Source organism: Pan troglodytes, chromosome 10 (assembly GCF_028858775.2).
Source record: "Pan troglodytes isolate AG18354 chromosome 10, NHGRI_mPanTro3-v2.0_pri, whole genome shotgun sequence".
Classification (NCBI taxonomy): Eukaryota; Metazoa; Chordata; class Mammalia; order Primates; family Hominidae; genus Pan; species Pan troglodytes.
This window is the reverse complement of record NC_072408.2, coordinates 117,471,486-117,485,714: the sequence shown is the minus strand read 5'-3', so window position 1 is coordinate 117,485,714 and position 14,229 is coordinate 117,471,486. Positions and strand designations below refer to the sequence as shown.

The following is a 14,229-nucleotide window of genomic DNA, read 5'->3' as shown; positions in this document are numbered from 1 at the left end:
ACAAATCTCTATGGCAGGGGCAAAATGCTGCCAGCTCTTTGCTAAAACATGCCAAAAGTCACCTTTACTCCAGTTGCCAAAAAGTTCCTTATCTCCATCTGAGACCACCTCAGCCTGGACCTTATTGTCCAGATCACTATTAGCATTCTGGGCAAAGTCATTCAACAAGTTCTAGGAAGTTCCACACTTTCCCACACTTCCCTGTCTTCTTCTGAGCCCTCCAAACTATTCCAGACTCTGCCTGATACCCAGTTCCAAAGTTGGTTCCACATTTTCAGGTATCTTTTCAGCAATGTCCCACTCTACTGGTACCAATTTACTGTATTAGTTTTCACACTGCTGATAAAGACGCACCTGAGACTGGGAAGAAAAAGAGGTTTAATTGGACTTACAATTCCACATGGCTGGGGAGGCCTCAGAATTATGGCAGGAGGCGAAAGACACTTCTTGTGTGGCGGCAGCAAGAGAAAATTAGAAGCAAAAGCAGAAACCCCTGATAAACCCATCAGATCTTGTGAGACTTGTTCACTATCATGAGAATCACATGGGAAAGATTGGCCCCCATGATTCAATTACCTCCCCCGGGTGCCTCCAGCAACACATGAGAATTCTGGGAGGTAATTCAAGTTGAGATTTGGGTGGGGACACAGCCAAACCAAATCATATCTAATAGGTTTGGTATCAGCCAAACCTATTAGAAAAAAAATGCAAAGTTTCACTCACCAACCCAGTCCCTCTCTCCTCCTGGGAGTTGGGGTTGATTTTGTCAGTTTTCCCATAATCGTAGATTGAGGACCCCTTTCCCTGTGGGTGTGTGAGGTCTACAGGCCTGCCACACAGTGGTGTGGTGCTCTGTGGTGTGGGTCTTCCATGGTGTCCTGGGCAACAGACTTTGAGGTGGTTTCCGGTTTAGGGCTCTTGAAGCAGGACTAGAGCAAGCACCTGTGTGCACGTGGGAGTCTCTTGTAAAGTCAAGCAATAAGGACATTTTAAATGTTGATAGAAACCAAGGTAGCCATGGTGGCACACACCTGTAGTCCTAGCTACTTGGGAGGCTGAGGCGGGAGGATTGCTTGAGCCCAGGAGTTTGCGGCTGCACTCCAGCCTGAACAACAAAATGAGATCCCATCTCAATAAAAAGGAAATAAAATTTTGATATAAATTGGTTTAGGGCCAATCCCCTCCTTTGTCCCCAAGCCTGGCACATCAGAGAGACTCAAATATTTTTTCAAAAGATGAAAGGAACTGCCCTGTTACCCTCCTAGGAAGAATACACCCATTTACATGCCCAACAGCTGGCATACAGGAGTGCCCACTTCCCTCTGCCTCTGTCACCCTGCCAAAATGTGCGGCACGGTGTGACTTCAGGCAAGCGGTCTCGCCTCCCTAGGCCTCAGTCTCCCCTTGTGCAAAATGGAGAGACTTCACCTACCCTTCCTGCCTACTTCTTAGGAGCATTAAAAGTATCAAGCGACAGCAGGTGATGTGACCGGTGGGCTCTGAGCAAAAGGAGCCGCAGTCGCTGTTGTTGGCTGCAGAATCGGGCTTTCTCCAAGTGGTTTTGGGCCCTGAAGAAGTCGGCTTTCTCCTTGGAGTCCAGGACAAATGTGTGGCCCGGAAAGATAAAGGGAAAGACAGTACCTGGCCTACAGACCATCCTGGCTAACTCAGGCACACACCCTCTGTCCTGGTTGCCTGTGGCTGCTGTGACAAACTACTACAAACCGGGGGACTTCAACAACAGGAACTCATTCTCACCAGTTCCAGAAACCAGAAGCCCAAAATCAAGGTGTTGGCAGGACTGGCTCCTGGACGCTTTGGGATGGGGAGATGTGTCCCAGGCCTCTTCCATCCCAGCCTCTGGTGTTGCCTGCAGTCTTTGGCTTGTGGACGTATCATTCTGACCTCTGTGACCTTCACGTGACCTTACCCTCTGTGTGTCCTTTTCTCTCTTTTTTGTTTTTGAGACCGAGTCTCATTCAGTCTCCCAGGCTGGAGTGCAATTGCACGATCTCGGCTCACTGCAGCCTCTCGAGTTCAAGCGATTCTCCTGCTTCAGCCTCCAGAGTAGCTAGGATTACAGGCACCCACCACCACGCCCGGCTAATTTTTGTATTTTTAGTAGAGACAGGTTTTCACTGTGTTGGGCAGGCTGGTCTTGAACTCCTGACCTCAGGCGATCTGTCCACCCTGGCCTCTCAAAGTGCTGGGATTACAGGCATGAGCCACTGCACCTGGCCAATTTTTATATTTTCAGTAGAGACGGAGTTTCGCCATGTTGGCCATGCTAGTCTTGAACTCTTGACCTCAAGTGATCCACCCACCTCAGCCTCCCAAAGTGCTGGGATTACAGGCGTGAGCTACCGTGCCTGGCCCCTTTTCTCTTTTTATAAGGACACCAATCACCGGATTTAGGGCCCACCCTAAATCCAGTATGATTTCGTCTTATCATCTTTAGTTACATCTGCAAAGACCTACATTCCAAATAAGGTCACATTCTAAGGGTCCAGGGGGACAGGAATTGTTAGGGGGGTGTGCACAATTCCACCTACTCCACCCTCTGAGCAGGTGGCTCTCCGGTCACTGGCTGCCTGGCTTTCTGTCAGCTGTGTTTTCTAGAACATAGTCTCCAAGTCATGGAACCCAGGGGCAGATCCTGCTTTTCCAGTTCCCCACAGTGTGTGACCTTGGACAAGGCCCCCCCTCACCAGGACCCTAAAGGATGGCCTCAACCTCAGGGTTGTTAGGAATTGAAATGAAATAGTGCATGGAAGGAAGTTAGCAGCATGCTGAGATGATATGAGGTATGATAAAATAAGCAACCATAGTAATACACGTTGCTGCCATTGTGTCTTAGAGTTTTGGGGTGAGGGTGGTTAATATGCAAATCAAGTCCCCCAAAATAGCTCTGGGAGGGAACAGGGAAATGCAAACTGAAGGGACATCAGGCCATGGGAGTTGGGAGTTGGCTGACTTTCTTAAAAAGTACCTTTTTCTCCGATTGTCAGATAACAATGAACTAGGGACTTTCCCCCTCCCACAGATGGCGGCTTCTGAGCCTGTAAAAATAGGCATCCACAAAATGCTTTTCTCTCCTTCGCTTCTAGGTCTCTCTTTTTACTTTCCCCTTCTCTCCCAGATGGTAGTTTTTCTGGTCTAATACCTGTAAAAGAGGTCAGCAATATGTTTACCTTGAAGGAGTAGTGCCTAAGATTTTGTTAATCCATTCATTTATTAACCATTTCTTTTTTCTTTTTTTTGAGATGGAGTCTCGCTCTGTCACCCAGGCTGGAGTGCAGGGGTGCAATCTTGGCTCACTGCAGCCTCAGCCTCCCAGGTAGCTGGGATTACAGGCATGTGCCACCATGCCTGGCTAATTTTTGTATTTTTAGTAGAGATGGGGTTTCACCCTGTTGGTCAGGCTGGTCTCGAGCTCCTGACATCAGGTGATCTGCCTGTCTCGGCCTCCCAAAGTGCTAGGATTACAGGCTTGAGCCACCGCGCCCGGCCTCTTAACCACTTCTTGAGCCTCTCCCTGTGACTGAGGAAGAGTCTCTGCCCTCCCAGCGTTCGCAGCCCAGTGTGGTGGGGACAGTGTCTCAGTGGTTGTTAAGACAGCGTGACGTACACCCCAACTGGGGTGAGGGAGAATTAAGAAAGGCCTCCCAGGGAAGGTAAAATCTAGGTGTAAGACCTGGAAGATAGATGGGATGGGGACAGGCCATGCAGAGTCCTGGAAGCAAGAGAGCGTGGTCCGCTCTAGAACTGCAAGTTCCATGTGGCTGGAGGCTGGCAGAGGCAGGGTGCTAGGAAGGAATAAGGCTGGCAGGGAGACCAGGGCCTGGGGAAGCCAAGAGAGCTGGGACTTGATCCTGAAGGCAGTTGTGGGCATGGAGGTCGCTGCACAGCAGGGACACAGTCAGGTTGGCATTGGAGAAGGAGGACCCTGGCTGCAGGCAGGTGGAGGGAGGGTCAGGGCAGGTTCTGGTGAGGGAGAGGGGACGATGGAGTGCCAGCCAGGTTCAGGAAGTGAAACCGATGGGGTGTGAGGGAGAAGGAGGAGCCAAGGATGATTTTCTGTTCTTGGCCTGGGCAGCCAGGTAAGTGACAGCGTGCCCTAGGGGATGTGGAAGGAGGAGTGGACTGGGAGAGAAAGGTAAGAAATCAGGTCAGTTGGGTCACAGCAAACCAATGACCCAGCAGGATCTTGAACATCAGACTGGAGTCTTTGATTTGAACGTGAATGGCACCGAGAACACAGCTGTGCTAAGGCCCCCAAAGAGAGAGTCACTGGCCCAAGGACAGGGTCAAGGCTGAGGTCTCCAGGACTCCTGGTATGGGGCAGGGACATGGTACAGGAAGCTGAGGAGGGTGGCCAGAGATAGCAGGAGAAGCAGGGGGCGAGATTGCCAAGCACAGCAGATTCAACAGCGTCAAAGAGTGTGGGACAGTCAGGCAGGTTGGAGCCACGGTCACAGGTTTTGATATGGAAAGGTGACCGCAGAGGAGCATCAGGGTACAGTGGGGACAGCAAGGATTCTTGCATGGGAGATGGAGCTGTGGGGGTGTCCCGCATCAGCAACTCCACCTGTAGACTTTTGGGGTTATAAGTGACAGAAACACAGCTCAGTGTCACTTAAGCCACAAAGCGGCTGTATCAGCTCATGTAACTTAACAGCCTGAGGGATGCAGAGGCAGGCAGTGGGCAGAGAAATGAAATATCCAAGGATGGTGATGAAGCTGGAGGAGAAGAGTTTTGGGGTTTTTTGTTTTGTTTTCTTGAGACAGTCTCACTCTGTCGCCCAGGCTGGAGTGCAGTGGCATGATCTTGGCTCACTGCAACCTCTGCCTCCTAGGTTCAAGCAATTCTCGTGCCTCAGCCTCCCAAGTAGCTGGGATTACAGGTGCCCACCACCACGCCTGGCTATTTTTGTTTGTTTGTTTTTAATAGAGATGGCGTTTCGCCATGTTGGTCAGGCTGGTCTCAAACTCTTGACCTGAAGTGATCCGCCCATCTTGGCCTCCCAAAGTGCTGGGATTGCAGGTGTGAGTCACCATGCCCAGGTGAGTTTTTGTTGTTAAGGGATGATCATAGCTGGCACTTCCAGAGCTGGGGGCTGCTCTGAGCCAGGCACCGAGGCAGGTGCTCTGTACGCCACACTACTAAAATTACAAAAATTAGCCGGGCGTGGTGGCAGGATCAGTCTGTCCATGAATGCTAGGAGTCTGGGGTGCATGGTGAAGCTGCTGAGGCCCACCACATTCTCTTGATCAACCCTATCTTTGCCCTTTTCTGGAGCTTTTCTGCTTCTGGCATGACAGACTTTTGACTGAAAACCAGAAATGTTTTCTGCTCTGCTGAGTGCCCTAGATATTTTCATCCCAAATTACTAAAAGTTGCTTCTTCACCAGTTGCAAGGTTTCAGAAAGAAAAATTTCCTCTTCTGTAAAATATACATACGGTTTTTGCAAAGTACCTTGAGGTTCCCACACTACTGAGAAATAGGACAGGCTGCTCTTGTCTGCCAGGTAAGGTGTTTCCAAAGGAAAGTATGGGGTCGGGCATGGGCTCATGCCTGTAATCCCAGAACTTTGGGAGGCCGAGGTGGGTGGATCACTTGAGCCCAGGAGTTTGAGACCAGCCTGGGCAACATAGCAAAACCCTGCCTCTACAAAAAAATACAAAAAATTAGCGGAGCGTGATGGTATGTGCCTATAGTTCCAGCTACTCAGGAGGCTTTTGTGGGAGGATCGCTTGATCCCGGGAGGTCAAGGCTGCAGTGAACCGTGATCGCACACTACAGTCCAGCCTGGGTGACAGAGCGAGACCCTATCTCGAAAAAGGGAATTATGGCCAGGCACGGTGGCTCACGCGTGTAATCCCAGCACTTTGGGAGGCAGAGGCGGGCGGATCACCTGAGGTCAGGAGTTCGAGACCAGCTTGGCCAACATGGTGAAACCCTGTCTCTACTAAAATTACAAAAATTAGCCAGGTGTGTTGGCAGCGCCTGTAATCCAAGCTACTCGGGAGGCTGAGGCAGGAGAATCACTTGAACCCAGGAGGCGGAGGTTGCAGTGAGCCGAGATCACGCCACTGCACTCCAGCATGGGGAGCAAGAACAAGACTTTGTCTCAAAAAGAAAGGAATTATGGCCAGTGGCTGCCTGGAGAGCTTCAGTATACCCTGGCGCGCTTCAGTATACCCTGGTGCTGGCCCTGGCCAGCCCTGGGAGTCCAGAGATGTTTGGTCTAGCCGAGATGAGCCCAGCATGGGAGATGAGGTACCAGTGCCCTCAGCCAACAGGTGCATGATGGGCTTCTGCTCAAGGTCAGGTGTCACACAAGACTCAGGGGACACAGACCCTGCCTTCATGTGAGGTAAATGCTAGGAGGGATAAAAATATGTGGCTGCACATAACAGTTTCTAGTTAGAAACTAGGATGAAGGCTCTCGAAGGAAAAGTGGGAGGAGAGGTTATAAATGGGAGGGGAACTGATTTAGATTTTAGGGGTGAGGGAGGGCCTCTTTGAGGAACTGACATTTTAGCTGACATTTCAAGCATAAGCAAGAGTAAGCGAAGCTCGGATTGGGGAGAAGAGTATTCCAGGTTGAGGGAACAGCCTGTGTGATGGCTCAGTGTGGAGCATCAGAGGGACAGAAGGGTGGCTGGAGTGTGGCGAGGAGGCTGTGGGGAAGGAGAGATGCCAGTTCCTGGAGGGCCATGCACTACAAGTACACATGTTAAACTAGTAGATATGGTCCCTGGGGCTCTGTTTATTTTTCCTTTCAGCTTTTTTTTCTCCCTGTGTTTCCAGTTGATGTTTTTTATTGCCCTGTCTTTAAGTTCATTGATCTTTTCTTTTCTTTTCTTTTTAGGCGGAGTCTCACTCTGTCGCCCAGGCTGGAGTGCAGTGGCACGATCTCGGCTCACTGCAACCTCCATCTCCTGGGTTCACGCCATTCTCCTGCCTCAGCCTCCTGAGTAGCTGGGACTACAGGCGCTGGCCACTATGCCTGGCTAATTTTTTTGTATTTTTTTTTAGTAGAGATGGGGTTTCACCATGTTAGCCAGGATGGTCTCAATCTCCTGACCTTGTGATCCACCCGCCTCAGCCTCCCAAAGTGCTGGGATTACAGGCATGAGCCACTGTGCCCAGCCTCATTGATCTTTTCTTTGGTAATATGTTATCAGCTGTTAAGCCCATCCAGTGATTTTTCATTTCGTATATATACTTTTCAGTTCTAAAATATCCATCTGGATCTTTTTTTTTTTTTCCTTCTTTTTTTGTGAGATGGAGATTCACTCTTGTTGCCCAGGCTGGAGTGCAATGGTGCGATCTTGGCTTACCGCAACCTCCACCTCCTGGGTTCAAGTGATTCTCCTGCCTCAGCCTCCTGAGTAGCTGGGATTACAGGCATGTGCCACGATGCCCAGTTAATTTTGTATTTTTAGTAGAGATGGTGTTTCTCCACGTTGGTCAGTCTGGTCTTGAACTCCTGACCTCAGGTGATCTGCCCACCTCGACCTCCCAAAGTGATGGGATTACATGAGTGAGCCACCATGCCTAGCCAGCTGGATCTTTTTTGTAGATTCCATTTCTGTATTAAGATTTTTATTTGTTCCCTCATTAAGTTTATGTTTTCCTTGAAATCCTTGAATATATTTGTAATATCTGTTTTCAAGTCTTTCTTGGCCAGTTCTATTATCTCTGTACATTTTTAGTTTTTTTTTTTTTTTTTTGAGATGGAGTTTCACTCTTGTTGTCCAGGCTGGAGTGCAATGGCATGATCTCGGCTCACCACAACCTCTGCTTCCCAGGTTCGAGCAATTCTCTTGCCTCAGCCTCCCAAGTAGCTGGGATTACAGAATGTGCCACCACACCCAGCTAATTTTGTATTTTTAGTAGAGACGAGGTTTCTCCATGTTGGTCAGGCTGGTCTCAAACTCCTGACCTTAGGTGATCTGCCCACCTCGGCCTCCCAAAGTGCTGGGATTACAGGCATGAGCCACTGCACCCAACCATTTTGAATCTTCTATTAGCTGATTTTTTTATTAGTTGTGGGCCACATTTTTCAGCTTTATCTGTCTAGTAATTTTAATTGTATGCTAGACAGTATGTATCTATGATGTTGAGTTTATGTTGTTGTCTTCCTAATAAAGTATTGAGTTTTGTTCCAACAGGCAGTAAATTTACTTGGGGATCAGTTTGTTCATTTCAAGCCTTATTTTTAAGCTTTGTTGGGATGAGTGTAATGTGGCCCTTCCTATAAAGCTAGATTAGGTCTACTCATAAGGCATGATTTTTCTGGGATTTCTGTTGAATGCTTAGGGTGTTCAATGAGGTCTCTCTACTCTGGCTGTTGGGAACTCACATATCTCCCAACCCAGTCCTATGTAATCTCCGGTAGTTGTTCAGCTCACAGCACCCCAAGGAGTTTTTTTCCTGAAAGTTATATTTTTCCCTGCCTCATGAAATCTTGTTCCACACACACGATGTTTAGGACTCAGCCAAAGTCCATATTTTGGGGTCTCCTCCTCTGCATACCTTTCCTATTTCTGGTACATTGCCAAGCAGATTCACAAGGGGAGGGAGACTCAATAGCTTTGAACTATAGTCTTTGCCTTCACAGTCCAGAAAGTACCTCCAGGCACAAAGCCAGGGTGATTGTAGGGTTTGCCTCATTCATTTTTCTTCTCTAAGGGATCACAGTAAATTTCACATATTTTATCCAGTTTTATAATTGGTTATGGCAGGAGGGATAATCTGTTACTAGTTACTCTATAGTGTAATAAGGCCAGAAGCAGAAATCTCATTCTTGTGTATGTTTACACTCATGCTTTTACACATTCCAAAACAATATATAATATTTTCCATATATTTAACATTTTTACTTAAGTGGTGTGACATTGTTCTTATTCTTCCATATCTTTCTTTTACAGTCAACATTTTTTAGGAGCTATCCACATTGCTAGATTCATTGTTGCTTAACAAACATTTCAGTATTTTTGAGTGTCTGTTAAGTGCAAGGCATTTTTCTAGGTGCTGGGTATACCGTTGTACTTAATACTTAAATGTAAGCCAGGTACAGTGGCATGTACCTGTAATCCCAGCTACTCGGGAAGCTGAGGCTGGAAGGTTGTTTTAGCCTAGGAGTTTAAGACCAGCCTGGGTAACATAGCAAGACCCCATCTCTAAAAAAATAATTGTTTTAATTAGCCAGACACGTTATAGTGTGCCATAGTCCAAACTACCCGGGAGGTTGAGGCAGGAGAATTGCTTGAGCACAGGAATTCAAGACTGTAGTGAGCTATGATCGCACCCCTGCATCTAGCCTGGGTGACAAGTGAGATCCTCTTTTTAAAAAAAAGAAAAGAAAATTAAATGTAAGGTCTTCCTCTAAGATATCCACTGGCCAAAAGAAACTAACAGGAAACAACCACTGAGGTGGAGGAAAACCAGGAGACTGTGGCATCCCAGAAGCCAATGAAGGAAGCATTTGAAGAAAGAAGTGATTGTTCTACTGTATTCAGTGCTGCCGAGTGGGTACACATGGGCATCACCAGTGACATACTGAGACGCAGTTAATTCATTTTAACTGCTGTATAGTGTCCCATTACATCAACGGAGAATATTCATTCCTCTATCTCCCACATGTAGATAAATTTTTTTTCTTTTTTATTCTTTTTTTTTTTTTTTTTTTTTTTTTGAGACAGCGTCTCACTCTGTTGCCCAGGCTGGAGAACATGGCTTACTGCAGCCTCGACCTCCCAAGCTCAAGCACTCCTCCTGCCCCAGCCTCCCAAGTAGCTGGGACTACAGGTGTGCTACCATGCGTGGCTAATTTTTTTTATTTTTCTGCAGACAGGGTCTTGCCATATTGCCCAGGCTGGTCTCAGCTCCTGGGCTCAAGCAATCCTCCCACCTCAGCCTCCCAAAGTGTGGGGATTACAGGTGTGAGCTGCCACACCTGCCCAACTAGGTGAATATTTGCAGTGAACATTTTTGAACATGTCACCAATTTGAGCACATGTGCCCAAGTTTCTCTTTGGACCCTATGTAGGGATAGAATCACTAAATCATTCAGAAAGATACACACCACTTCAACTTGACAAGATCATGCCAAATTTCTCCCCAAAATGATGGTGCTGGTGCCTGTTTCTGTCTTCAGTGTTCAAGAGACCCCATTGCTTCACGCCCTCACCGATATTTGATGTAGACTTTAAGACTCTTGCCAACCTGAGGAGTGAAAAGATGTGCTATTGTTACTTCACTCTGCGTTTTTCTGAGTATTATTGGGGATAAGCATCTTGGCTATTTGAGTTTTCTCTTACATGACCTGCCTGTTAACGTCCACTGCCCAGTTTTCCATGGAGTTTTTCTTTCTCTTTTTGATTTATAAGATTTCTTTATATATTCTGGTTACTCTTTGTCTATCACATACGTTGCAAATATTTATCCCAGTCTGTAGTATGTCTTTTAACTTTGTAGGGTGTGGGGGGGGGGCGGTGTGTCATAGTAAAGCTTTTAGTTTTGATGCAGTCAAATCTATGTATTTTGTGTTTGTTTTTGTGTTGTTTGTGTTTTGAGACAGGGTCTCAACCTGTTGCCCAGGCTGGAGTGCAGTGGCGTGATCTTGGCTCACTGCAACCCACGCCTCCCAGCTTCAAGCGATTCTGGGGCCTCAGCCTCCTGAGTAGCTGGGATTACAGGCATGCGCCACTATACCCAGCTAATTTTTGTATTTTTTGTAGAGATGGGGTCTTGCCATGTTGGCCAGGCTGGTCTCAAACTCCTGACCTCAGGCAATCCACTTGCCTTAGCCCATGGAATGAGTGCTGGGATTATAGGCATGAGCCACCATGCGCACCCTATTTTGTGGTGTTTTGTGTTATTTAAGCAATCTTTTCCTATCCTAAGCTCATGAAGTTACTGGCCTGTATTTTGTTCTAAGACTTTTTAAGTTGTTCCTTTTTAAATACACTTTACACATTCATGTAAGTGCATCTCAGATGTATTCTGTGTGGGGGGCAAGGTGGGGAATGGATTTTTTTTTCCTATTGACAAAGCCAGGTGTCCCAGCCTCTCCAGCCTTTCTTTCCCGTGAGTCGGGACGGCCACCCCATCTCCTTTAGGCTCCCTCAGGAACATTGGGCTCTCTCTTCCATTGGGCTCTCTCTTCCTGTTCCAGTAGTCATGTAGCCTGCTCTTGCACTCATACCTATACATTTCAATTATTTAACTTTATGTAAATTTGATACCTGGTAGGGCAAGTTGGGTAAAGTGGAGAGAGGGCACAGGGATATTTGCTTTTGCTTTAAACAACTGTCCGTGTGAATAGCACTGGCTGAACTTGGAAAATGTCCATCTGCCACGCGCCTGTCAGGATGTGTGGCGTGATGGGTGGGGATCTCGTGACTTCTCTATGAAACTCTGGGTACTTTTACTTTTGGCTTCTCCTCCCCACACCCTGCCCACTGGCCCCTCCAGTTTCCAGGTTGTGATGTCTCTGAACCTTGGGGCGGCCCTTCCGGTATTCACACATGGGCCCGTGGCGGGTGTTTTGGGACCGGGCTGCAGTACTGATTCCGTTGGTTACTGCCAACCAGACCACAGTGACAGGCCTGCTGGGGGCAGGAGTTTCCTGTTGCCTCATAGACACTGAGACCCTGGATTCCAAAAATAAAAGCACGAGAAACCACCGTGACCTCATGGTCTCTGCTTGCAGGGGGTTCTAAGCACCCGGGACCATCTTCACCTGCAGTGGCCTGGCCCGGCCTGGGCCATGTGGGCTCTGAGTGGCCAACTGCCTGAAGCTCTTGCTCTCTGTCCCCGCCTTCTAGGCAGTCACCCGCAGGGCCAAGGTGGCTCCCGCTGAGAGGATGAGCAAGTTCTTAAGGCACTTCACGGTCGTGGGAGACGACTACCATGCCTGGAACATCAACTACAAGAAATGGGAGAATGAAGAGGACGAGGAGGAGGAGGAGCAGCCGCCACCCACACCAGTCTCAGGCGAGGAAGGCAGAGCTGCAGCCCCTGACGTTGCCCCTGCCCCTGGCCCCGCACCCAGGGCCCCCCTTGACTTCAGGGGCACGTTGAGGAAACTGTTGAGCTCCCACAGGTTTCAGGTAGGTGGGGCAGGAGTCCGGGATACCCAGAGCTGGCAGGAGAGCCATCAGGGAATGTGAGGCAGGCGGCCAGGCTGAGCCCATTTGGCCACTGCCTCATTCATTCTACGAGTGTTTGCCCAGCACCTACCACGTGCCGGGGACCCTGTACCGTGCTGGGAATGCGGTAGGCAGATCTCAAGTTGTCAGGTAGAAAAGAGCCATGATCCAAAAGTAAAAGGTCCACCAATGGATGAGTGTTAAACCGAATGTGTTCTATCCATACAGTGGAATATGATTCCAACATCAAAAGCAAAGAAGTGCTGATCCATGCCACAATGTAGATGAACCTTGAAAACATGGTGCTGAGGGAAAGAAGCCAGACACAAAAGGCCAGAGTGTAGGATTCCATTGATACAAAACGTCTAGAACAGGCAAATCCATAGAGACAGGAAGCAGATTGGCGGCTGCCACAGGTGGGAGTGTTTCCATTTGAGGAGATGAAAATGTTCTGGAATTATAGTGGTGATGGTTACACAACCTTGTGAATGGACTGAATGCCACTAAATTTTACGCCAACTTTAAAATGGTAAATTTTACGTTATGCAAATTTTACCACACACAAAAAAAGTAAATAAAGGGTAAATAACGGAGACAGAAAAAACACTCATCTGTTCACTCTGCGAACACTCAGTGCCAGAGGCTCCCCTGCCTCATGGAGACCCATCACGCTGGGGGCCTCAGTCTCTCTTGTGGAGTGATGCCCAAAATACCTGCCTGTCCTGGCCTTAGCCCACTGTTGATAGTCTCCAGGTGTGGTTGCAGGGAGAAAGCAGAGCTGGGGTGGTCCTCACAGACGAGCGAAGGGAACTGAACTTTCTGTGGAGTTCAAGCAGTTCTCCTGCCTCAGCCTCCTGAGTAGCTGGGATTATAGGCGCCTGCCACCCCGCCTGGCTAATTTTGCATTTTTAGTAGAGACAGGGTTTCACTATGTTGGTCAGGCTGGTCTTGAACTCCTGACCTCAGGTGATCCACCCACCTCAGCCTCCCAAAGTGCTGGGATTACAGGTATTAGCCACCGTGCCCGGCCAACTGTCCTGCCATTGATTGATTGATTGGAGACAGAGTCTTGCTCTGTCACCCAGGCTGGAGTGCAGTGGCATGATTTCAGCTCACTGCAACCTCTGCTTCCTGGGTTCAAGCTATCCTCCTGCCTCAGCCTCCCAAGTAGTTGGGATTACAGGTGCCTGCCACCACACCTGGCTAATTTTTGTATTTTTGGTAGAGACGGGGTTTCACCATTGGCCAGGCTGGTCTCAAACTCCTGACCTCAAGTGATCCACCCGTGTCAGCCTCCCAAAGTGCTGGGATTACAGGCGTGAGCCACTATGCCTGGCCATGTCCCGCCATTTAGAAGGGCTTTTTTTTTAAGAGATGGGATCTTGCTATATTGCCCAGGCTGGTCTCGAATTCCTGGCCTCAAGTGATCCTCCCATCTTGGCCTCCCAAAGTGCTGTGATTACAGGCGTGAGCCACCATACAGAGTCTAGAAGGACATTTCTGATTTTGAGGGACAAATGCAAGTGGAGTCTGGTCAGCCCTCTCTGGACCCAATCCCCATCCCCAAGATGGCAGAGCCTATGTCTGGGTGCCTGGAAACACATTCAAGTCCCGGGAGGGCACAGGCCTGGGGACCACAGGGAAGCACACAGTTCTCAAAGGTGGACATTTGGGGGATGCTATTGCAGGTGTCCCCAAACAAAATAGACCCGTCCCTCTTCTGGAAGCAGAGAAATGTAGCCCTTGCCTCTTCCATCGCTGACTTTATTCCAGGGTAAAAGAGAAAAAAATTATTTTGGTCTTTTTTTCCCCCACTCTTGTGTGGCTGAAATAGAGCCTGTCCCTCTTCTGGAAGCAGAGAAATGTAGCCCTTGCCTCTTCCATTGCTGACTTTACTCCAGGGTAAAAGAGAAAAAAAATTTATTTTGGTCTTTTTTTTCCCCCACTCTCTTGTGTGGCTGAAAGCAGCAAAGCTGAAAGCAGCAAAGCAAGCCAGCTGACATGCCAGAGCGCCTGGCGACCCAGCTTCTCTGTGGCTGTGATGGGAAAGGAAACATGCTATT

At 48.5% G+C, this 14,229-nt stretch overlaps 1 protein-coding gene and 1 long non-coding RNA gene across 12 annotated transcripts in view; one reads left to right on the top strand and one right to left on the bottom strand.

Annotated features, from left to right (window-relative positions):
• The window catches only part of HVCN1 (hydrogen voltage gated channel 1), a 40,892-nt gene that overhangs the window by 16,362 nt on the left and 10,301 nt on the right, over positions 1-14,229 (top strand). For 10 of the 11 annotated variants that reach the window (XM_063784940.1, XM_016924211.3, XM_063784939.1 and 7 more), the window contains one exon: positions 11,843-12,127. In XM_063784940.1, the coding sequence (XP_063641010.1) occupies positions 11,843-12,127 (285 nt within the window). Of the gene's footprint in view, positions 1-4,079; positions 4,157-11,842; positions 12,128-14,229 lie in introns of those variants that run through there. The other variant, XM_063784945.1, reaches the window with a different exon arrangement.
• On the bottom strand, positions 9,825-12,471 carry LOC134807408 (uncharacterized). The gene is made up of 2 exons (XR_010147777.1): positions 12,258-12,471; positions 9,825-10,238 (listed from the first exon to the last, which is right to left on the bottom strand). It is a non-coding gene; the product is annotated as an uncharacterized LOC134807408 (long non-coding RNA).